The 22,909-nt window shown below is 41.3% G+C and overlaps 2 protein-coding genes across 6 annotated transcripts; one reads left to right on the forward strand and one right to left on the reverse strand.

Moving 5' to 3' along the window:
- The first annotated feature begins 597 nt into the window (after positions 1-597).
- Positions 598-4,598, forward strand: ptger4b (prostaglandin E receptor 4 (subtype EP4) b). The gene is made up of 2 exons (XM_035141534.2): positions 598-1,699; positions 2,900-4,598. The coding sequence occupies exons 1-2, from the start codon at positions 914-916 to the stop codon at positions 3,488-3,490; spliced, it is 1,377 nt and encodes a 458-aa protein (XP_034997425.1). The 5' UTR covers positions 598-913; the 3' UTR covers positions 3,491-4,598.
- Positions 4,599-8,032: 3,434 nt separating this feature from the next.
- ttc33 (tetratricopeptide repeat domain 33) lies at positions 8,033-22,821 on the reverse strand. Of its 5 annotated transcripts, none has more exons than XM_035184994.2 (5): positions 22,760-22,821; positions 21,909-22,166; positions 16,164-16,245; positions 12,234-12,365; positions 8,033-9,127 (listed from the first exon to the last, which is right to left on the reverse strand). In XM_035184994.2, exons 2-5 carry the CDS (start codon positions 22,145-22,147, stop codon positions 8,753-8,755), a joined length of 828 nt encoding a protein of 275 aa, XP_035040885.2. In that variant the 5' UTR covers positions 22,148-22,166; positions 22,760-22,821; the 3' UTR covers positions 8,033-8,752. The 5 variants fall into 5 exon arrangements, with proteins under 5 accessions (XP_035040885.2, XP_035040888.2, XP_035040886.2 ...); XM_035184997.2 differs by having other exon boundaries at positions 21,909-22,189; positions 22,760-22,777; XM_035184995.2 differs by lacking the exon at positions 22,760-22,821 and adding an exon at positions 22,532-22,686.
- Positions 22,822-22,909: the final 88 nt, after the last annotated feature.

Raw genomic sequence — 22,909 nt, forward strand, 5'->3', positions numbered from 1 at the left:
TAATGACTAAAATGACTTGAGAATAGGGAGATTTCTTTCAGGGAATAAAATGCATTATAATTAAAAAATGTTTTGAAAGAAATACCTTTATTGCTACACACCTAAAATGAAATGCAATTAAAAAAAGTAAATTCATTTTTTTTGATGTAGAGGAATATGAGATAATGAAATACCCAAGTTAAGAAGTGGAAAAATTGTAATTAGGTTGAGTACAGTTCTGGAATAAAAGTGGTTTGTTACTCTCATCCCTCACATTTTAAAAGAAGGTTTATTACCAAGGATTCGTCAGACATCTGTTGGTGTTGATGATCGTTATATGGCTGTTCTCTGACATGATGATGACGTTGCTGATAAATTCTGAGCTGAGACAAGGTGTGAGAAATGCAGTGATGATAAGGAACTGAAACTGGGACCGTGACCTCCAACACTAGCTGCTGTGTGTGTGTGTGTGTGTGTGTGTGTGTGTGTGTGTGTGTGTGTGTGTGTGTGTGTGTGTGTGTGTGTGTGTGTGTGTGTGTGTGTGTGTGTGTGTGTGTGTGCTGCTCGGCGGCGCCAACAACTCACTGGCTGCACGACGTGCAGAGGAGGAGCTGCAGCCAGAGGCCCGAGAGGAAACTTCCCTGTCAGTTGAGAGTGTGACAGCAGCGTGAGGTGCAGCTCGTGGTCTCGGAGCATCGTTTGCAAACAAATAAAACCCCACCAGAGTAAATATCTCCCGTGGGCTCTCCTCGTTTTCACCAACTTTTTTTGCGGAGTTTGGGATTTCACCTCTGCGTCTAAAAGAGACACTTGGACACAATGGATGTGTTTGTAATTGGAGAACTTTGGAGATTATTGGAAAGTGTCACTGCCTCGGACGCGAGAGGAGAGTCACGGCTCAGTGTGAGACAGTGAGAGACCTTCCCCTGCAGGCATGGACACCACCACGGCACCGCCACAGCACAGATTTCAGCCGCCCACCATCCCAGCGATCATGTTCATTTTCGGGGTGGTGGGGAACGTCATCGCCATCGTGGTTCTGCGGATATCCCGCAAGGAGCAAAAGGAGACGACTTTCTACACGCTCGTGTGCGGCCTGGCGGTGACGGACCTCCTGGGCACCCTGCTGGCCAGCCCGGTCACCATCGCCACCTACATGAAGGGCACCTGGCCCGGGGGCGAGCCGCTGTGCCAGTACTCCGGCTTCATCCTGCTCTTCTTCTTCTTGGTGCAGCTCAGCATTGTGTTCGCGATGTCAGTGGAGAGATACCTGGCGATCAACCACGCGTATTTCTACAACGAGTACGTGAACCAGAGACTCGCCGCGCTGACTCTTTTGGCCGTTTACATCTCCAACCTCGTGTTCTGCGCGCTGCCCAGCCTGGGGCTCGGCAAGGTGGCGCTCCAGAAGCCGGGGACGTGGTGCTTCATCGACTGGCAGAACAACCAAACCACGGTGGCCGCTTTTAATCTCATGTACGCAGGTGTGAACTCGGTCATCGTGCTGGCCACCGTCATATGCAACGTGATGGTGTGCGGGGCGCTCATCCTGATGCACAAGCGGTTCATCCGCCGCACGTCCCTGGGCACGGACCAGCGGCGCATCGCGGAGCTCCGGCGCCGACGCAGTTTCGGACGACTGGCTGGTGCAGAGATCCAGATGGTGATCCTGCTCATAGCCACCTCCGCTGTGGTTCTCATCTGCTCGATACCTTTAGTCGTGAGTATTTGGAAAAAATGCACCAGCCACATTTTACGCATGGCTCTGTGCGTAATAGTTTGTTTTACGCACATATCTGTGAGGCATAAAATGCACTAGAAGGAAACAAAATTAAACGATATTGAACAAATAGGGATTTAAATAAATTAGATTGCGTGTCCTAACAGCCAAGAGGAAGTTTCACATCTAGAATTTAACAACAACATACACTGTGGCATGAGGCCGGTAAGTGATAATGATATGCAAGCTGAACTTTGTGTTCCAGGTTCAGATCTTTGCGGTTAGATGACACATTTCTCGGAGGCATGGACGAGATCGTTCACGTTCCCTCATCGTTTCAGCTGCTTACAGAAACAGCGATCACGTAGTTTCGATCTTGACACAGTAGGAAACGACTCGGTCTGCAACCGATTAGTTCATAAAGCGCTCGTGTGTTGTTTGCAAACAGTTTCCAAAAAGACAGTTTGCCTCCATGCACAGACCTCAGTGCTCAGCGCAGAGGATCGGTGGAGACTTGAGATTCCTCTGCCACGCAGTGCAGACGCACAAGCAGGAATTCCTGCATCTTTGGGACGAAGCCAGTAATAGATAGGATGAGTTAAAACCCTTGTCAGAGAGGACTGTAACTCTGCAGGATGCAATCTCAATTTTGCTCATGCTTCATATTCACTTCAAATTAACTTTGGGATATTTTTTTGAGCAAAACAATGACTCCTCCATTTGAAAAGGCCCATCTTACTGTCAGATGCAGAGGGGAGTGATTACAGCCAGCACATAGCCAACCCCACTTTTAATTGACTAAGTCTTTTGTGCCTCTTGATTGGTGAAGAGATGTTTATGAGACTATGGGGAAACCCAATGGCCAAAGGCTCTGGCATGATGAATGACAGTGAGAACTGTTGCTTTCATTGGCCTCTCGCCACCTCGACACTGCCATGGTTGCACAGAAGTTACATTCAGCCAAATGTCTATTTAGATATGACTTCTTCATGCCAACCTTTCTGGAATATGTAAACTAAACAATTATTTTACCCTTGAACATGAAATGTAAGCAAGTTTGGGCTTGCGCACAATTTTTTTTCCTCTGATTTTGAAATGTTGCTCCATGTTCCTTTGTGCGACATCCAAACATTTGTGGATGCTCATTAATCTAAATTTATCTAACACTGTTTCCCCCCCCCCCCTCTTCTATGCTGTCAGTTGAGGATCTTTGTGAACCAGCTGTACAGAGACCAGAAAGAGCAGCCGCTTGGACTGAATAAAGGCCAAGACCTGCTGGCCATCCGCATGGCCTCTGTCAACCCCATCTTAGACCCTTGGATCTACATCCTGCTCAGAAAGACAGTGGTCCTCAAGCTAATGGAGAAAATTAAGTGCCTGTTCTGCAAAATGGGCGGACGGGGGCGAAGGGACGGCCGGCAGTTCCGCTGCACCAATGGCCCCCTCTCCTCCTCCATCATCTCCCGGGACTCGCCGTCTCTGTGTTCGCACGAGCTGCGGGAAATGGTGAGCACCTCACAGACTTTCCTGTACCTGCCTGAGGGGAACACCGAGAGGCCCGGGTCGTTTCAAGCGGGGCCACAGGCCGGCTCCAGCGCACCAGCGGTGCAGACACTGACATTACCGGGCCCCCAGGAGGTTGAGGGGCCACAGAGGGAGCTTTCACCGAGTGATTTACAGGACACAGCACCGGGCGGGCCACTGAAAGAGGTGCCAGTGTGCCCCAAGGACCCGGCTCTACACGTGACCTTCACAGACGAGACTGCAAACACACAGGAGAAATGCATATAGTGGTCAGCATTAGCTCAACAAACATTCACCACTGTAATAGGACTGTCTCGGGACAGAAGATACGGACTAACAAGAGCACTGCAAAGACAGGATTGTAAAGGAAAAGCCTCTGAAGACTGAATAATCATCCATCGATCTGTAGATATCGACTGCTGATGAAATGACAGAGACGTGTAACTTACCTAAACACCCATTATCAATGTATTACTCCTCGGTCGTAGCTCACCACAAACACCACATAACTACATACACGTCAGCACGGTCTGAACAGCTATATCAACACACCCATAGAGAACAACATGACATCGTAGAGGAGCTCTTCTGTTGCACTTTTGAATTCTGAATCCACTGCGAGGGCTGTACGTAATTTCAGTTTCGTAGCATTCTGACAACCTGCACAGTGACTGTAAAGAATTCATGCTAAAATGTGATGATGTTTATTTATTCAGAGTATGAAATGATACTTGTATTGTCTTCTCTGTGAGAAGGTCCAGATAGTTTGGAGTCACTTTAAATTGGTACAAGATGGACATGTTCAAAGTTTTTTTTTCCTTTTTCTTTTCTGTAGGAACATTTGCAAAAAATTGGGTCATACTGGTTGACAGAGCAGCTCAAACATCAAAGCTCGACTCGTACCAGCCCTTGTGTTTCGAAACAAAAAGGCAGCTATACTGTGGATTTTTTCACAGCTCAGATACTGGAGGACGTTACGAGGTCTCCCACAGTAACGTGTTAATATTAAATTGTTTTTTTTTACTTCAATCACCATTTACACTTTGAGGATTATTTCAACGTAATCTCATTTACCCTTAATGTGACGTACAATGCCTCTCATCTAATCAGTTTATACTGCGGCGTTATTGAGAACAGGAGACACTGAGCTTCCTCATTGGTTTTTCTTTTTCTTAAAATGTATTAAAGGTTTCACACAAAACTGATGCTATTGTTGCCATAACATAAATATCAAAACGTTTTTCAGATTTCAATGTTAAACTTTTTTATTTTCCTACATCAAATTCAACATGGCATGTTAATTGTCTTCTGAACAAACTAATGTTGTACCAAACTCAAATAAATTGAAATTTCAGTTGCTAAATATTCATATAAATCAAAGAATCTCTGTCACTAATTTACATAATTAGCCTAAAAGGTTGAATATAACAGTGAAGTGTGTTTTGCAAACTGCTGGTTTATGATATTAAGCTAAATATGTATGGTGAATATGTGATGTGCTGCGGTACATATGTGTAGAGCTGCAATGCTCAATCGGTTAATCAATAAGGAGATTGGACAGGAAAAGAATCTGCAACTACTCTGATATTTGATTGAACATTTACAAAAGTCTTTTTTTGAAGCAGTCATGCTAAAATTTCATTTTCTGCTTTTATAACCATAAGCCATCTTTAGGTCTTTGAATGTTGGTTGGACAAAACCCAGGAATTTGAAGAAAACAGCGATGCATGTTTCTCGCTAATTTAGACAAAAGGTTAATTGATTAAATCTAATATTGAATCAAGTAAATAGTTTTGATGTTTATGAATAATGCAAGGCATCCTTCATTAATGTGCTACATGCAGTACATCTGCACCTTTGATTAGTAAATCAATGTTTAGGCCTCTACCAGCGACCGCCTCTTTGAATCTTTGCTGAAAAAGGAATATTAATCTTTCGTCAATAGAATGAAAATATATTCAATACTGCTCATGTCAGTATCATCTTTATGAATCAAAGCAACTAAACATACTGGAGATTAATGTGCAAAGAAATGCTGCAAAGCTTTTCATGACAACACTAATTAATAGAATTTACTGTTTAATTCATTTCTATGTACAAATAGGTCTAGAGATAGCATGCAATCCAAACCTGTCTGAATACTGTTCTTGAGCCAGCATGTTCCTGTCAGTGACGTGTATCTGACCAGAAAATATAGGTCAGACTCCATTTCATTCCACAGCAGCGCTGATGGCTAAAACATTTCTGACCAACAGATGCCATGTCACTGCTCACCTGCGCACAGACACTGTCTTCGCCCCTTTCCCAGGTCCCATGTGGCCGCTGTCCAGAGCCTTCCCAGAGCAGTAAAAGCTCCCGCCAATAACAATAAGCCACAAAGGAGAGCTGTGACCTCAGTCTCCGAAATCTGTTAAAACTCTAGAGTCTCTCGGGAGGCAGGAAATAATGATTGACAAAACAGTGGTGATGGGAATTAAACGGAGGGCAAGAAAGAAAACCAACTCTTCCTGGAAACTTGTCCCCTCTTTCCTCACCTCCTCGCCTCTCGCCAGAAAAACACAACAGAATATCAGACTGGCTGCTCTAGAAATTCAAACGTCTGTAGTGAGAAGCATGTGAAAACAAAAAGCTTGTGAAAAGAATTGAAGGTGCCACTTATATAAACATGGCACTGAAAGCCAGAGTTGAAGCTGAGGCCTCATGGCACTGCAACAAGGATATTATTGATATTAAATTGTCAGGATCAAGGTTAATTTTAGGGTGGAGGTGCATTCGGATAAAATGTCATTAAAACCCCCCCATTCTGCACCAATGTTCATGGAACCTATACTAACAGTTCAATATATTTCAGTAAAAAATAGATTGGCACTGATTATTTCTCATCAAGATCCATGAATTATTCTCTGAGGAATGTTAAAAAATGAAATTTGAAAGAAAGTGAAAAGACAAATGTTGTATTCCTGGATCCGGATCCGGAACTAAATTGAAAGCATTCTTTCTTGGGTCATGCTCCAACCCTCCACAAACTGTCATGGAAGTTGAGTAGTTTTTTGCGTAATCCTGCTAACAAACAAATGCAGACGAAAAACAGACCTCGGCGGAGGTAAGAATGTCAACCTCGTGGTGGAGGAAACGTCAGCTGATTACCAAAGTCTGTTTCTCTGGGGAACATCAACGTCTTCACCAGATTTCATGACCATCCATAAGTTGTTGAAATGGCGTCAGTGAAAACATTGAGTGACTCCATTGAAGAATCCGACAAGCCAGGGCAGAAGACATTCCAGATATTGTCAGACAGGTTCGTTACGAAGCTAACAATAGAAACCGAAATACAAATGTCATACATAGGCAGCTTGTAAGGTACGGATGAGTAAAAACAGTCGAGGGAGTAATAATCATTTCAGTTTCCATAGATGTGACTGACTGACTAGTAGTTGGACCATCCCGATACATGTGTATTTAACCTAAATTCCCTTGGCACACCGTGATCACACACAGAAGCCTCCCATTTATCGTATTATGCAACTTCCCAAAACAACAACCGCTCCGGCAATGACTTGGGCGTGTCACAGACAAGGGTGCGTTTATGTGTAATTATGTTTTTTTTTGTCTGATATTTGTTTTTCATTTAGAAACATTTGTAGAGATTTGTACTTTTTGTCTGTGACATTTAAACGTTAAAAAACATAAATAAAAGAGCAGTGGCACTTTTTGTCAGTTGAGTCCAATTTACTTTATAACAATTACGTTTATGAGTCACCTGCTCAACTGCCACAAGACGACTCAGCTGAAAGAAAACCAAACCACTGCTGCTCTGCGGTGGGGTTGAAGGCAGGATTGTTGTTGGTCTTTAGTTTCTGAAACACTATTGAAATCCCCTCCAGTTCCGATTGTCATCAATAAATAAAGTTGTCTGTGGTTCGAAAAGGTTTTTTTAATAAGCACGACCATTCTTGGATCGAAATAAATAATTTAATAAGCACGACCATTCTTGGATCGAAATAAATAATTGGCTGGCGTTCCCGTCTGTTGCATAACAACCTGCCTGCGTGAACCCTGCCCGTGCTCTCAGTCTTCAGCCTCAACGGGGGATGTATCGACTGCATTTCTTTCAAAGTGTAGCTTGCTCTTGCTAACGTTTCCAGGATTACCAACCCTTGCTTAAACTAACCAGAGACATATACATGTTCAGTTCCAGTTTTTGGACCTGTGTCATCTTGGGACTTAATGACTCTTTGATAGAAACCAACAGTGACATTGGAGGGCGGGCGGATGATGCAGCACAGGATTCAAACCCAGGACGCTGCAGTGTGATCTCTCCAGCTGAGTTACTAGGACATCCAGTTCTTGTCATTCCAAAGACACAACAAATATGCCTTCAGTTGAATTTGGCTGTTAATTGCATAGTTGTGCAACGTGCATAACACATGCATCTACTTTGTCATGCATGTATTTTGTTTTTGGCTTGCAGCGCTGCATTGGATTTCCTCTGATGTGCGACAAGGAATGTCGCAGTGACTTTAATTTTTCCTTGAATGCTGCCGTTGGGAAAGTCTTATTTGCTATCTACACGGTTCCAGGGAGGATATTGGATGTACTGTCATGAAATCTTCTGCAGACACAGATTGCCTTCTTTGATCCTCCGACGTTTCCTCCGGCGCCACGAAACAGTTGGCGTTTACTCGACTTCCCAACCCTTACACACAGTTGTGGTTTTGTGAGGTTCAACTTCGGAAAACCTTCAAAAAAACTGTTAAGAACCAGATTAACAATATAGACTCAAAGAAAAACACATGAAAAAAGGCCAAATATGACACTTGATTATTTATTCACTCACTGACAATTTGTTGAACAATGATCTGGATGCTCCTTTTAAGCAACACCCTGTTTCACAAACAGTTACACACACTTGATGCACAATTGATGCAGCTTGTTTGAAAAAGGGCCTTCATCCAGACATTTTCGGGATTTTCAATTTTCAACCGTGAAATGAAAAGGCAGCCAATTCCAACCAAGCGCTCTTTGAAATCCTGCTTTTATTTTCTTAAAAAGCAACAGAGACATCCGATATTTTCTGCATCGTAAAGTAGATTCTAAAGTAACCACAGAGAACATTAGCAGCTATTGTGCTACTCGGGAGAAACACTGTTTATTTTACAATAAATGTCGGCATTGAGAAGAAACAGATGTTCAAGTCTGTGTCAAGATGCATCTTTGCAACGTGTGAGTCATTGCCTGTTGTTGAGTGATGGATGGATGCTAAAAATATCTTTAATCTTTGTGTATGCATGTAAAAACTTGACATGCATATTGAACCCAAACAACGTGGAAAATGTAAAACAGGAGAGCACAGTTGTCAATTATTTATTGCATAACCCTTTCACCAGAATTTGTGAGTTATCATGTTGCCTCTTTCTGTTACAGCCTCACACACCCACAGCAGTTTAAGGAATAATCCAATTCAGTGCTAAAATAAAAATAAAATAAAAAAAACTTGAACCAGGACGATGGATTCACACCGGGATCAGATTAAAGTCCTCTTGCTTTGACAAACTGTTCGTTTGAGGGTGTGGCCGTGTCCTCTGATGCCCCTTCTCCAGTGAGTACGTTTCTAATATTCCCCTCAGAGTCCACCACCACCGCGGTCTTCTTCATCTCCTCATAGCGCGTCTGTCGCTCAGCAACGGCCACGCAGGCGGCCAGCACCTCATCGGACTCGAAATCATAGTCCTGCTGGAGCTCGGGGGCATTAAGGATCTGATTTTTGGTCTCCTCCTCTTTCCGCATCTTCTCCTCAGTTGCGACGTTTTGCTTCTGTAACCTCCAGGCCCATGCCAGGTCTTCTTTCCACAAGGTGCTCTCTGAGGGGCACAGGTGGATCGCAACCTGGAAAGACCTCACAGCCTGCAGGGACAGTGCCGCAATCGGCAAAGGATTTAAACATGAGATGAGATGAGAGAGGTGGTGAAAAAACGGGAGCACTTAATCTGTCAGGAAAGAGAAGTTTATTGTCTCCCACAAATTGAATAGTTAGAGCTCTTCCGGGCCTGTTTGCGGGTTCATCGTAATTCTCACAGATTGAACCGTAAAGACACTGGCACTGGCGCAGCTGAATAAGCAGGTGGCTTGTTTCATCATCGTGTCAACAAGCGAGGCCATAATCTTCCTCGTGCAGTTTTGGAGGCCGATTTATCGTGTCATTAAGAAGTCGTCAATATTTCTGTGCTGACTTTGCACTTTGGAATCAAATTGAAATTGATGATTATCTCATTGAACAGAGATAAAAAGGGTTTCCCAGTATTTACGGGACCTGATATCAACCTATCAACGATTTTCTGTCAGTGAAAAGGAGATAAATTCTCTCCTGCACCCTATTTGATGTGAGTGACGGGCTCGCGGATCGGTTCTGACAGGTGTCTGAAACCAGTCGAGCAATTTCAAAAACCGACAAGCTGAAAAACTGTTTTGTAACGTGCGGTTTGTGTAAAATGGTAATTGAAGCCAATAAAGTAAACTTGGCTCCATCGTAATTAGAGTGGGTTCAAATAGTATAATTTCATATTCAGTACGTCAGAGCGCAAAGTGATTCATCATTTATTCAAAAAGAAGTGAAGGGGAACCTGCTTTACTCATCGGTATTGTCTAATAACTTGTCCAGGTTTGATTTAATACTTTAAGGACATTGTGTCACTGGTTTTTCTTGTATTTATGACACTTAGATTCTAAACTGATTTTTTCGATCGCTCTGAGGATGGTCTGTGGCTCTCATACACTGTACAGAACTCTTTCGCTGGGAAAGTCACAGTCAAAAATGTATCTCAAAGAATTGGAAATGCTCGTCTAGCTGCTTGTAAATTTTGCTATGACAGAACTGGCTCTGGTGAAATGGTTAACAAGATTTAGGGACAATTATTAACAGGCCTGGATGAACTTTTTTGGTTTTCTTCTTGTTTTGTTTGGCAGGATTGGGTTGGAACATGTAATCTCTTCAGAAAAACCTTAAAGGTTCAGTGTGTAGAATTTAGTGAAATCTAGTGGTGAAGCTGCATGTTGCACCTCACCCTCCCCTTCCAAACAGGAAGGAGAACCTGTGGTAGCCAAAACAGGGCGGCCTCCGTAGAGAGGACCCGCTCCCGATGTAAATATAAAGTATTTAAATATAAAAGGGCCAATTCTAGGGTAAAGAAAACAACAATTTTTACAGTTGGTATTATATTATATATATTAGTACGTTTGCTTTCATTCCAGTGATACCTCCAGGGTGAAATGGAGAATTGGAGAACCCACGACCTCCATATCACTTACTAACACTTTTTAAATCTTAATGAGTTTAAGTTAAGAACTACAAACGAGGAGATAGATCTTCATGATGAGAGGTCAGCTTTTCAGTTGCACCTGTCCTCAGTGACACAATGAGCCACGCCGGTTATGAAAATCCAGTCCAGTGTCAGCTCCAGAACAAAGCTTTGTGGCAAACGTGTGATTAGAATCATGGCTAGGAGGCGTGACTGAGCCACCAAACTCAACAATGGCATCAACGATCTTGTCTGTCTGGCACTAAACAATGGTTTTTCACAAAACAGGGACATGTTACTACACAGCAAAAATATCCTCTTCAAGAAACATTTTGTTCTAGATTCTATTCTATTTATCTTCTTTAGAAATAGGAAATAAATTGCATTAGCCTACTGCTTTCGCAACAGACTTCTCATTCACCACCTTAAGGGAGTCTCACTTTAAGCAACATTGATTACAACTTCATGTCCCCACCTGCGACATAAATAACCTGCACAGTCAAGTTAAACTGAAAAAATTCTTTGACACATGAAACGTTACGGATCTCTGACAAATGTCTGTTCCCAAAGCAACACCATCAAGTTTAATCTTGAACAGAACCGAGTGTTATCGAGGGTTTATATTCGAAAGTACGTAATCCTTCAAAGGACAAAATGCCGCTGCGGGCTGATAACCAGCTTGAGGGAAGAAGAATGTTGTAACATTAATGAGAAGAAGATAGATGGGAACACAGCTGTCAATGTCAGTTTCCAATATTGTTCTCACAGAAAGAGAGGTGACAAAAAAAACAAATCAGAAGCTACCACTTGGTTTTCTTTGGGTATTTTCCAGTTTCTTCGAGCGAGACGGACAGGAGTGGAAATTTTAAAAGAAGACACTTAAAAAAAGAGAACATAAGGAATCACTGGAGTCACAATTGCGATAACAGGCGCTACTAAAACATGTTGATGCACACGAAACTGGACTGAACAAGCCTGGCTAAAAATAGATGTGCGTTCCCCCCCCCCCTCTCAATGGTTTCATTACACAAGGAGGTGTGTCTATATTTGGGTTAGTTTTAGGCTTAAGTAACTTTCAACACTTCCTATTGTCTTTGGTGCCGTAGGACAGTTCTATTGCTCCAGGACATGTAGCAGCGACACACGGTGCCATGAGATGAAAGCTCTCGTCAGTTCAGTCTTGCTCGCTTGGCTCCGAATGTGCGAACAGTGGGACTGGGATCCAAAGTGTTTCGCACAAACCCACACGTCCCGGCATGTTCTGGGGCAATTTAAGCAATTGTCCCAGCCCCAGGCACCTGGGTGTGCTTTGAAAGAGGCACTTCATCTCACAGGCAGGGAGTTTGCAGGGAAGTAGTAAACAGGCTGACAAATCTTAACGGCTCCTCAAAAACAAAGATTTATCGACAGCTACGAAAACAGGTGTAGTTTATTGCAGAATCAAACATTTGAATGTGAACATTCCATTGAAGGGCATTAATGACGGATTGAGCAAGACGCCATCAATCATTAGCAACATGACAGGGTGAATGTTGGTACAGCCAACATGTGCCAGCTTAACTTTTGATGTGTTAGCTTAAGCAAAGTGGCGCCTTTTTGACTATAGCCTAACACTGTACTTCACCACAGTGAAAACAGCCTCAGCCGTCCATACAGATGGGATATGATTTGAACCCGATATATGAGGATCAATACGTTTGGTCAGCATTACTCACCAGGTCCACCTCACCCAGGTTGAGCTGGGCGCGGCCCAGCGTCTGCCAGCCCTCCCACCACAGTGGGCGGAACTTGACGGCCATCTCTGCAGCCTTCACTGCTGGGAACACTTCCTGCAGAGTGGTCAGTACCTGTGGAGACACAAACATGGATGCAGACTCTATGGTGAGCTGTGGTGAGCATGGAGCTACGTTAACAAAACAACAATGTGATCCCCTTTGTTAAAACTGTCCTTGCAAAATAAAGAACACAATTATATTACATAACTATTCTTCGACTGGTGGAGTAATGTTTAAACCTCCACATTGCGGCTGTGTAAATACTGAATCAGAAAAAAAATATTTTGATATCCGCAGGGAAAATTGGTCCGTTACAGTTGCTCAACAGAAGGTTAGAAGAAAGAGGAAGTAAAAACCTACAGTATCAGTCTGCAACTGACCTTAGACTTCCCTTCAAAGGATGAACACAAAGACATTTATATCTGCTAAAGCAAAAAACAAACATCCATCCAACCATCTACATATGAGTGTACAGTGCATCTAACTGACAGAAGGAATGTACTAAAGCCTACGACCAAGAACTACAGTTCTTGAACAGGATATAAAATAATCCAGTAAGCATTAGAAATGGTAAAAAGTACTGAACAAAACAGGAGCAGGTAATTTTATATATATTATAACATTATATTTTGTTTAAATACAAGGCCAATTTAATACCTCTTTTGATATTGAATGTTTAATAAATTGTTTAATTCAAAATGATTTAACAAAATAATTGGAAGAATAACAAATAAAGAAATGAAGTGTTAGTTGTAACCCTGAACAAGACATTTGACATTACTCTTAAATTATATAAAACAAATTGTTAACTGATAAATTAATCACAAATTTAATCTATAATGTAAATAGCTTGGTTGCGTCACTGCAGGCTGACTGAGAACGTTGCACAGTCATGATCACAAGATGACTCTTTTATTTACTTGTTCACTGATCTATGCTCACATTTAACAGCATCATATTGAACTCATTAACCTTTTCAACCTCATGAATAATCTTTTTATTCAGATGCTATAATTTGTAGGGGTAATTTTGCTTTGCTGTTATGTAGGAAACCAGCTGTCAACAGCTGATACCACTGTGCATAACAATCTGTGGAGAATTTTTTTTTTTTATGGACTGTTATTGTTGATTATCGGCAGCGCTGGAGTTTTTTTATTTTTATTGTCCAGTACAGTGCAGAATTCTGCCCGAGGCTGCGGCTGCAATATAAGTGCCTGGAAAACTCTGTAATGTAGCCAGAAGATTATAAATGTGTTAGGTTCAAGTTTTTGTAAAGGTAGTATACTTTGATGGAGCAGCTCTCTGCTGGAGTGAAAGTCTATTACATTTATAATCAGAGAAACCTGGACACTTTGGATCAAAGAAACCACAGAAATAAAAGGGAATGGGACCAGTGCCAACCTCAATAACACTTCAACAAGAAATCAAGAATCAAAAAATAACAGCACAGTCTGACATAATTGAATTCACAGGCGTACGCTGCACCCAAACCGGGTCTGGAATCTTGGTCGAAGCTTTATCGTTGCTTAAATACCTCTGCATGTCCAGTAATTAGAATTTAATAGAGCAAAGATCTCTGCCTCAACACTCAAAAGCAAAACCCCATGAGATCTAAAGCTATTGATATACATGAAGGATGAAACCGCCATCTTTTTCTTCATTTCGAAGGGAGATAACAATTATCACAAAAGCCCAGATAAGTATAACCTCCAGGACTGATTTGACCTCACGACTTTACGACTAAATCGGCGACACTTTAATGACCAACAGAATCCTTTCTCACTCCCAGCGAGCGCTCCTTCATGTTGAAATCGTTCACATAGGCAGATGGATGTGGTGACAGTTTCACAAATGGGGCAGATTTCCTCCAGAGCTCACTCCAGTCTGCTGCGACTGACAAACAGACAGACAGACAAAAGCTGATTGACTTAAATTGGGGGGAAAGTGATGAGGGGGAAGTGAACGGCCAGCGTCAGCGTGACCACCCTCGTCATCTGGGCAAGTGATGGGAAAACGATGAGGTCAAGCCTATTTTCAGCCTAATGATTGAGAATAACATCAAGCCTGATAATGGACACTAATAGCTTAGATGTGTTGTAGTCACAGCTGAAACTTAGTAAAAACAGATGTCTGTGCGTATGTCATATTTCAACTCAGTCATGGCATGGAGCTAAAAAAATAAAAAAAACGTTTGTGGTGGTGTTCTCCAGGCCTGGTCCTCTAATGATTTCCTTCTCAAATATCCTACACTGGATACTATTATATTAGGCATACAATACTCATCATGTGATGTAAATGCTGATGGCTACAAGCAGCTATTTTATTGTGTTAGTTGTAGTAAACGGATAAAGGAGTAATGGAGCGAGCTCTGTTCTTCTCACTAACTTGTCTGGCTTCTCCGCTCTTCCCACGTATAAAGGGACTGTTTTCTCAAACACGTCTACTGCATGTTAGAAGACAAGGAGAAGTGGCAGCCGAGGAACAATGAAACAAGCAGAATCCATCAACTCGCAGTGAAAGGAACGAGAGAAAAGAAAAAAAGACTATTGAGCTAAATCTCTAAAACATTAAATCTGTTGGAACCATGCTGCAGACGTTCTGCAGTGTCCTCTCAATTCTGATACCACTTATCGGACTTAAAAGCATACCAACATGAAAGAGGGACTATATATGTGGCCATGATGTCTGATAAATAATCGCATACACACAGTAGACATATATACACAGAACTGTGGGCTGTGATATTCTTGGTATATCCTGAACACAACCCCCCCCCGCATTCAGATATACAGTATTTCTCCGGCCAGATGTAAAGCAACTTCCCCGAACTCTGGAGGCAGCTGTTGGACTGCATCAGGTTTTAGACACACTTGCATTGTACCAAAAAACACAGTGTTATATCAGCCATGAGGTCATAGTCCATTTGAACGACATTACCTAAAGACTGACTGTTTAAAGTATAGGTTTACATTTTTTCAGTTTTTTTTTGAACCCTTTGGGGTCTGAGGATATTATACTAACAGTGACATCACTTTTTATTTAAAGCTGAAACGATTTGTTGACCTAGAGCTATTTTTTTTACAATCGATTCAATGTACATTTTCAGGCAAGAATTGTGAACAAATATGTGAAGATTTGAACTTGTCAAAAGAGAAATTTAGCTACTTGTCTCTGTCATATATTACAGTAAAATTAATACTAGGGTGTTTTGGGGTTTATGTTGAGTAAAACATGACGCCTGACAACATTTTTTGGCTATTTCTTCCAAAAGAAGAATAAAGAAAAACAGATGAAAATGCTTAAGTGGGGCTATCACACAGTATCTTATTCATGTACCATAAAATACGCCATTAAAATAGACAAACTAAACAATTGACCTATCCGCCAAAGGAATGGTTGGTAATTTGTTTCTGAAACAGTCTTTATTGTACTTTATGGACCTCTTCACGTCCCGATAGCCATCAATAGTTGTCAGAAAAGAAATAAAGAGAATAAAAAGCAGATGGCCCTCGCAGGACTGTAATAAACACAACACCATTGGCTGGTGTACATGTCTGTCAGTAAACGACCTGCGTGCACCCTTCAGACAGAGAGACATACACAGCCGAAGCAGAGACGATAGCCAGAAGTTTGCGAGTCATGGAGAAGTTGGCTTCTCACAGTTGTCAGGTAGTGCGCGTTCATATTATTCTAAGTGCGTAGGTTTGACCAGAGGGCTGATGGGAGTTTGTGGGATGTATCACTGTTTGTAGCCTTTCTTGCTAGCTTTTCAAGAATTACCAACCCTAGCTTTAAACAACAAGAATAGTAGAAATGATACAAATGGTGTGAAAGCCTGAGTAAACGATAAAACATAGGTTTATATTATACCTGAGACTTCATCTCATACAGTAGTGGGTTGTCTGGGGTTAGCTGAATGGCCTCGTCCCACTTCTTAATGGCCTCCCAGTGCCTGAAGAAAATACACAGGGTTAAAAAAAAAAACCACATAATTCAAATCCGCCTCAGAAGACTGAGGGACTGATTAAACAAAAAGAAACCATAATCTGGCTGCTCCAGCTACACTGGAAAAGAGATGAAATGTAATGCACTTCTAAAAAGCTAGACACATGAATTATATTTAGTACATAATTGTTTGTTGGCTACAGTTTAAGTTACCCGGAGCAATCAACACCCAACACAGAGAAGCAGGGCACCCACTTATATTGTCTCCACCCTGAGATTTGATGTAACCCTACATGGCCCAACATGTTTGCTCAGTGTATAACATGAAGATGTTTTCCCCTGTTTATTTTGTTGTTGCTTAATAAAGAGACATCACTCCTATGACTGGAGAGCCGCCCTGATGATGTTTTTCCATTCTTACATACAACTTCTCAAAAGCAGAGGCTACCAGACTTTTATGTAACATATCTGAGTCACATGTTGTTTTATTCTTATTTACTCTTTATTTAGTCGGACGGGCTCACTGTGATTAAAATATTTTTTTCCGAGAGAGACCTGGTAACGCAAACCAATCACAACAACACAATCAACAAAACAAAGACAGAACAAAAACACAACGCAAGGAACTAAGAAACAAGGAATTAAGAAAAAATTGTTAGTTTGAGGACATGTTACAGTTCATTCCATTAAGATGGTGCATTGTACCCGAAAACATTTCTGCCAACGTGCGTGCGTACAGGGGTATCTGAGGTAAAGTAGCTGCTGGATCACATTCTGTTGACATTGGATTTAACTGTGAGAAAAGACGTGAGGTAGTTTGGAACCTTCAGCAGTAGTTTTATAATTGAATAACTTGGGATGGCAAGACTGAAGGAAGGTCCAACCCACTGTGTGACACAGAGTAGAAGGAAGATTACGATATTTGCCATTTATAATAAAGCATAATGTACTATGATACACAAAGTTTAACTGCTGGCGTACCTATGGGGCAGCATGGCAATAAAGAATATGTCCATTTCTGAAGTTCACTGTTTTACATTGGGAAGAAGTTACGTTTTTGCTTTTGGAATGAATTGTTGTATATGAGCCTTGAACTATAGTCCCTGTCAAGTATTTGTATGACTCAACATGAGCAACGTGGGAGTCACTTTAAATTTTTCATGGCAGATGGGTTCGAGTAAAGGTTTCTGTAATGATAGAGTGAAACCACTGATCTGTAGCTTTATCCAGATGAGTGGTTCTCAAACCTGTTTCTGGAATACGCCTCTTCAGAGGTCGCAAAAAATGTTTTAAACCCCTGACCCCACAATTTTTTATCAATCATTAACAATAATAGGGGAGGTTATTGGTGAAAAGATTAAAATTGAGTTGTAGTGAGGTAAAGGTCAACACGACCGCATCATCAAACCTTTTTTGTTTATTTTTCACACATAAATCATATCAATGCAACTTGGTGTCAGGCTACATTTCTTTCCCTGGTCATCCATGCCCCCCCCGCAGTGGCTCTAAACCTTCCAGTTTGAGAACCACTGGTCTAGACCAACAGAATGTAGTTTGTGAAGTAGAATATTATTATTATCATATGATTATTATTTCCCTTGAGGTTTACATCACTATTCCCATGCCATTTCTGCACTACACTTTGCTTCCTCTTTTGACTAAAATAAAGAGAAGAAGGAGTTAAGTTGTAAATGTACTCAACAACACCGCTCCACCTGAGCGGCAGATTGGCAACACAGGCCACAGCAGGTTAAATAAGCCCACGCAGGTACACCGAGGTTAACATCATCAATCTGTCGTGTCTTAAGCGTCACTGCAGCCTCACTCCAAGCAGACGTCACCAGCAAATGGCCGCTAATCTGCTCTGCATAGATTCGTTTACCTGGTTTTAACGTTCCTTATGTTTTTCACAAATAGATCTTCACCCATTTAACACAGTGAATAGACTCGTGAGTATGTTCATGCACTCTCCCACAGCCCCTCCTCCTCAAGTCAATATTGACTCAAGAATCGGTCCTGATCAAGACAAAGATTCTGAAAAGATTATCAGGTGAAATCCTTGGTTTGAAACAATGTCTGTCATGTCTACATCTTTTATAGTCTGATGGAGGAGGAGCTACGTAAAAAATCGAAAGCATAAACAGAGATTAGTTACAAAACTCAGATGATAGATGATGAGCACCTGGATCAAGCGTGAGAAAAGACATAACATATAGTTCTGCTATTTAACAAATCAGAGAGTGGGGAAATGGAACCGTGGTGAGGAAATCTTAAGAACAGATGAAGTAAATGACACTGCCAAATAATATGAGGAAATTAGGCAATAAGAAATACACCACATGAAGCCTGGAAGATAAAAATGGCTCCACTACAGTTAAAACAACCCTGTACATAAGTCAGCAGCCAGGACAGAGACTGGAGGAGACAAATCAAGGACGTTTAAAAAAAAAAAAAAAAACACCATTCAAGATATTTGCAAGATGTTAGCGAACACTCATGTTGAGTTTGAAGACAGAGTAAAGAAATATGAAACTAACTGGGATATCTGAGGGACATTTCTGTCCTGAAAAAGTAGTATTGGGACATTATGACCACGTCACACACTGCTGTCCAAAAGAAGGGAACATGCCCAACACATGGTTTCATAAACCAAGTGTAACAACATTAAACCAATAAAGTGAAAAAGCTAATCTAAACCACAAATCTTAAAATGCTGAACATTTAAAATGCACTATTAATGCCAGATTTCATCTTGCAAGCTTAATTTTAGTCAAAAAAAAAAACGACTCAGCATGGCAGCTGGAAGCCGGACAAATCAGTAAAATATGTGCAGTATGTGGATGATGTGACTTGTTGCCTAACAAAACCTCCCACACCTCCCAAAACTAGCCAGTCAAGATATAAAGTGAAGTGCAACTCAACAAGCGTATGACCTATTTTTGACCTCTTCTTTTTTTTTTTTTAAATAGGATGATAATAATTACAAAACAATTATCATGTTTTCCTGGCTTTTCATAAAAGCGCTCATGCTGATGTCTGAGTGAATGTGAGAACTGTCAATCATCTTTTGTGCTTCCTACAAACGCCTGTTAAACCTTGCCAGAGTCTTTGTGAGGCTTTACTGCAAATGTGCTTAAGTCTAAAGACTCTTTCAGTTTTCAACTCTCATTTCAAAAGCAGGCAGCAAGTAACTTTACTAACTATAGTTGTATGTTACAAGTGAATATGCAGCCCACATTTAATAATGCATTTTGTTTTTGGTTTGCCTTATTTAAAATTACACAGACAGACAATGGATATGTCTGATTTGCATTTCTTTAAAACAGTTGATGAATGAAAGTGTGTTATGGCATTATGTCTGAGAAAGACTCATAAAAGGCTGATAAATCTGTTGGGCTCTGAAAGTAAGGCTATAAATTCAAACAGCCACATCCTGTTAAATAAACATTGTCCAACGTTGGTAAAACATTCTTTAACGTGGGAGTACAGGAAACTGTAACTGGCTATAACTTGTGACCCTGATTCATTCACAAAAAACTATATTGGTTGACCTTCAAATGCATAAAGTCACAAAGAACTTTTCTGCACACTTTTAGACTGGGGCGAACACCTAGTTTACAAACAGGCTCTGCATGAGCTCTTCAGTTACATCAGAAACATTTAACGTTGATAATGACACACTGACATCAGAGGTCAATGTTGTTAGAGGAGAAAAACACCCTCCTGGCTGACATCCCCTGCCAGACACCATCTCAACCCTCTAAACAGCCATTATGGTGCAGCAAGACATCATTTCCCCCGGCAAGATCCACTTTCTCCTCACAAACACAATTACAGGCAGTAACTGAGGCCAATGGCTTTACATCTTCTGGACTAAGGGGTTTACACAAAGTGATTGTTGTTTGGCTGAAAAGGTCAATTTTCATGGGGGAAATATCAGGTAACATACTCTCCTGACGGATGTCTATTCTGTTTTCTAACAATGGTGCCTATAACAATATACAAACGTCACGCATAAGCAAGCATGCCACATGTGTTTTAATTCAAAAGCAGAAAAATATCAGATAAAATCAAAGTATTGGTGACCATTAACCAGGATAACATAAACTCTCCAAGAGTTTACTTTAAGTGCTAGAATAGACTGTGGGAGTAATGTAAGGCTACACTACAATTAAAATATATCCTTTCAAAAACTTTCTGTTTGAAAAGCTTTTATTAAATTGCTCCATGTGTTGTTAATGTAATGGTAAATACAGATTGACAAGCCTGAAGAGCAGCTTCTCCCATGACCAAAGTATAAAATGTGTTTTTTTTGTTTTTTATTAACTGATCTCATCCTGAGAAGGATAAAAGCTTTTTGGCTTTTGAAATGGAAATCTATACAAGGCCATATGATTACAGACTTTCAGAGAAATTAAATCAACTAGAGAGAAATGGAGGGAAAACCTCAAGGTTGGATTGCTCTAAGTTGACTGTGTCGTTGAAATATAGGATTTCTTGAGTGTTTATTTCCGCGAGCATGTCAGAAGTCATCTGTTATTTGTGTTAGAAAATACATGTGTGCTCTGTACAATGGCGCCCTCCTCTGGAGAACTTCTAACAGCTCTTCTCCTTATTCGCACATTTGAGCTCCTTATTACTTCTGCGTAGATAAATACACCTTTGGACAGATATGTCAGATCCTGACTCTGCTATCCCATCCAGCAACACACCAGATATTAAACCCCTCAGAATCACACAATAAAATGAGATTAAAGTTGTAATCGTGCTTGCTATAAAACTGAAATCGAGTATGGAAGCAGTCAATGGAAATTTGAGTGTGTACAACAGCTTGTTTGTGAAGCACTGGTCGTTTTTGTTGAAGTGACAGCCGAGCAAATATCCAATGCCTGAGATTTAAAATTACACTCTGTCTCTGTCCATTACTGACACAATAATTATTTTTCTGTTTATATCTGCAGGCAATTCAACAACAAAGCTGCATAACTCACCCTGTAAGTGAAGATGTTATGACGCCGTTGGCATGATGTGCACACAGTATTGACACTGATTGACAGTACTGGTTTTTCCTGAAAGATTATTATTTGTTGATTCCCTATTAAACGCTTGCTTTGAATGTGTGCTTGTTTGAGTGTGTGTAATGAGTGAGTGTTATAAAGTACTTTATTTATTTAGCACATGTAAAACAACTTGGTGGTTTACAAAGCAAACGGTATAATAAGAAAACAGCAGTACGCATTATATCATAATACTTTGGATAATAAAATAAAATCTGCTGGGATAATAATGTTCTCAACTGGAAAAGAAGGCCAAAGAGAAGAGATGTGTCTTTAACAATGATTTGAAGTGAGAGGGGGGGGCAGATGTAATATGGAGTGGTAAGCTGTTCCACAAGTTTTTGGGCGGCTGCTGCAAAGGCTCGATCGCCTCTGGTCACATAGTTTTAGGCAGATCCAGGAGCAGCTGAGTGGCTGACCTCAGCTCTCTAACTGGAGTGTGAGCATGAAGAAGTTCAGCTTGGTAAGGCGGTGCCAGTCCATTAAGAGATTTAAAAGTTAACAACATTTTGTGAAAAACGTGAAGGACTTCGTCTGACATTGTGTTTGTTGGAAAAGTGCTGTGTAAATAAAGTCAGTCTGCTGGATTGATTGACAGATCCCCAGCCCTCACCTGCCCTCCTCAGCCAGCAGTGCTCCCTCGTCCTTCAGCCTCTTGCTCTTTGCAGAACAGTCCTCCAGCAGGATCTCCCGCCGTCGTTTGATGGCTTGAAGCCAGTCCACCTCCTCCTCCTCCTCTTCATCGTGACCTGGTCTTTTATCCTCAGCCTTCTCCGCCTCGGCCACAAACTGTTGCACCACAGCCTTTGACACCTTCTCACCGACTTTCCTCTTCCAGCCAAATGAAGCCATCCAGTGTCGTGGTGATAGACTTTTTATATTTAAAACAGAAAACTAGCTTAATGTTAGCATCGTTTTGATCAGATATTCATGTTACCAGCAGAGTGGACGGGGACGTTTTAGCACGTCTGCTAAATTGGGTAAATATCTTTTTTAAGTAGATGACATATTGATAATTATCCAACAACTACAACTTTAGGACAATTAGTAAACATAAACAAACTCAGTCACATCAATACTACCTAGCTAGCTAGCGGTGGTTATTTGGCTAGCTAACACGTACATACTATTTTAACACTTCACCCTCTTTGCGCACACAAAAATGTCCATGACTTAATTGTAACATTACAGTTTGACATATTACTATTTAAGGACAGCAGGGGACAGTATACGCACAGATTCCTGCAGCTGAACAAGACTCAAACAGGCTAACGGAAGCTAACGGTTAGCCATATTAGTTGACCCTGCACGCTGCGTTCAGGACAAATGCTTAAATCGTAATTTGGGGCAACCGAGTCGGGGAGGAATTTCCCCCCCTTTGACAACACATGTATATTCCTAAAGGTGAAAAGTTCTCGAGTCGTTGCAACAATCTGTGGCTCGTTTCATACAAACTACACCTACACTGCTTGTTTGTATCTTGTTTTCAATTTAGTGGGCACTCCAAAGTCGGAATAGGGGGTGGTTTTCATACCATTTTGCCAACAGGACGTGAATGCAACATAACCCGGAAACTGTGGAGATGTTTACATGATCTCTTAAAGGAGTACGACC

This window comes from Hippoglossus stenolepis, chromosome 18, assembly GCF_022539355.2.
Source record: "Hippoglossus stenolepis isolate QCI-W04-F060 chromosome 18, HSTE1.2, whole genome shotgun sequence".
Lineage (NCBI taxonomy): Eukaryota > Metazoa > Chordata > Actinopteri > Pleuronectiformes > Pleuronectidae > Hippoglossus > Hippoglossus stenolepis.

Bases quoted from the DNA above. Each gene is read 5' to 3' on its own strand.
- ttc33 (XM_035184994.2), bottom strand. From the start codon at position 22,147: ATGGCTTCATTTGGCTGGAAGAGGAAAGTCGGTGAGAAGGTGTCAAAG. The intron at 16,246-21,908 runs GTGAGGGCTGGG...TATTTTCTTCAG, and splicing joins CTGCTGGCTGAGGAGGGCAG to GCACTGGGAGGCCATTAAGA. The intron at 9,128-12,233 runs GTGAGTAATGCT...CTGTCCCTGCAG, and splicing joins ACCTGGGTGAGGTGGACCTG to GCTGTGAGGTCTTTCCAGGT.
- ptger4b (XM_035141534.2), top strand. From the start codon at position 914: ATGGACACCACCACGGCACCGCCACAGCACAGATTTCAGCCGCCCACC. The intron at 1,700-2,899 runs GTGAGTATTTGG...CTATGCTGTCAG, and splicing joins TCTGCTCGATACCTTTAGTC to TTGAGGATCTTTGTGAACCA.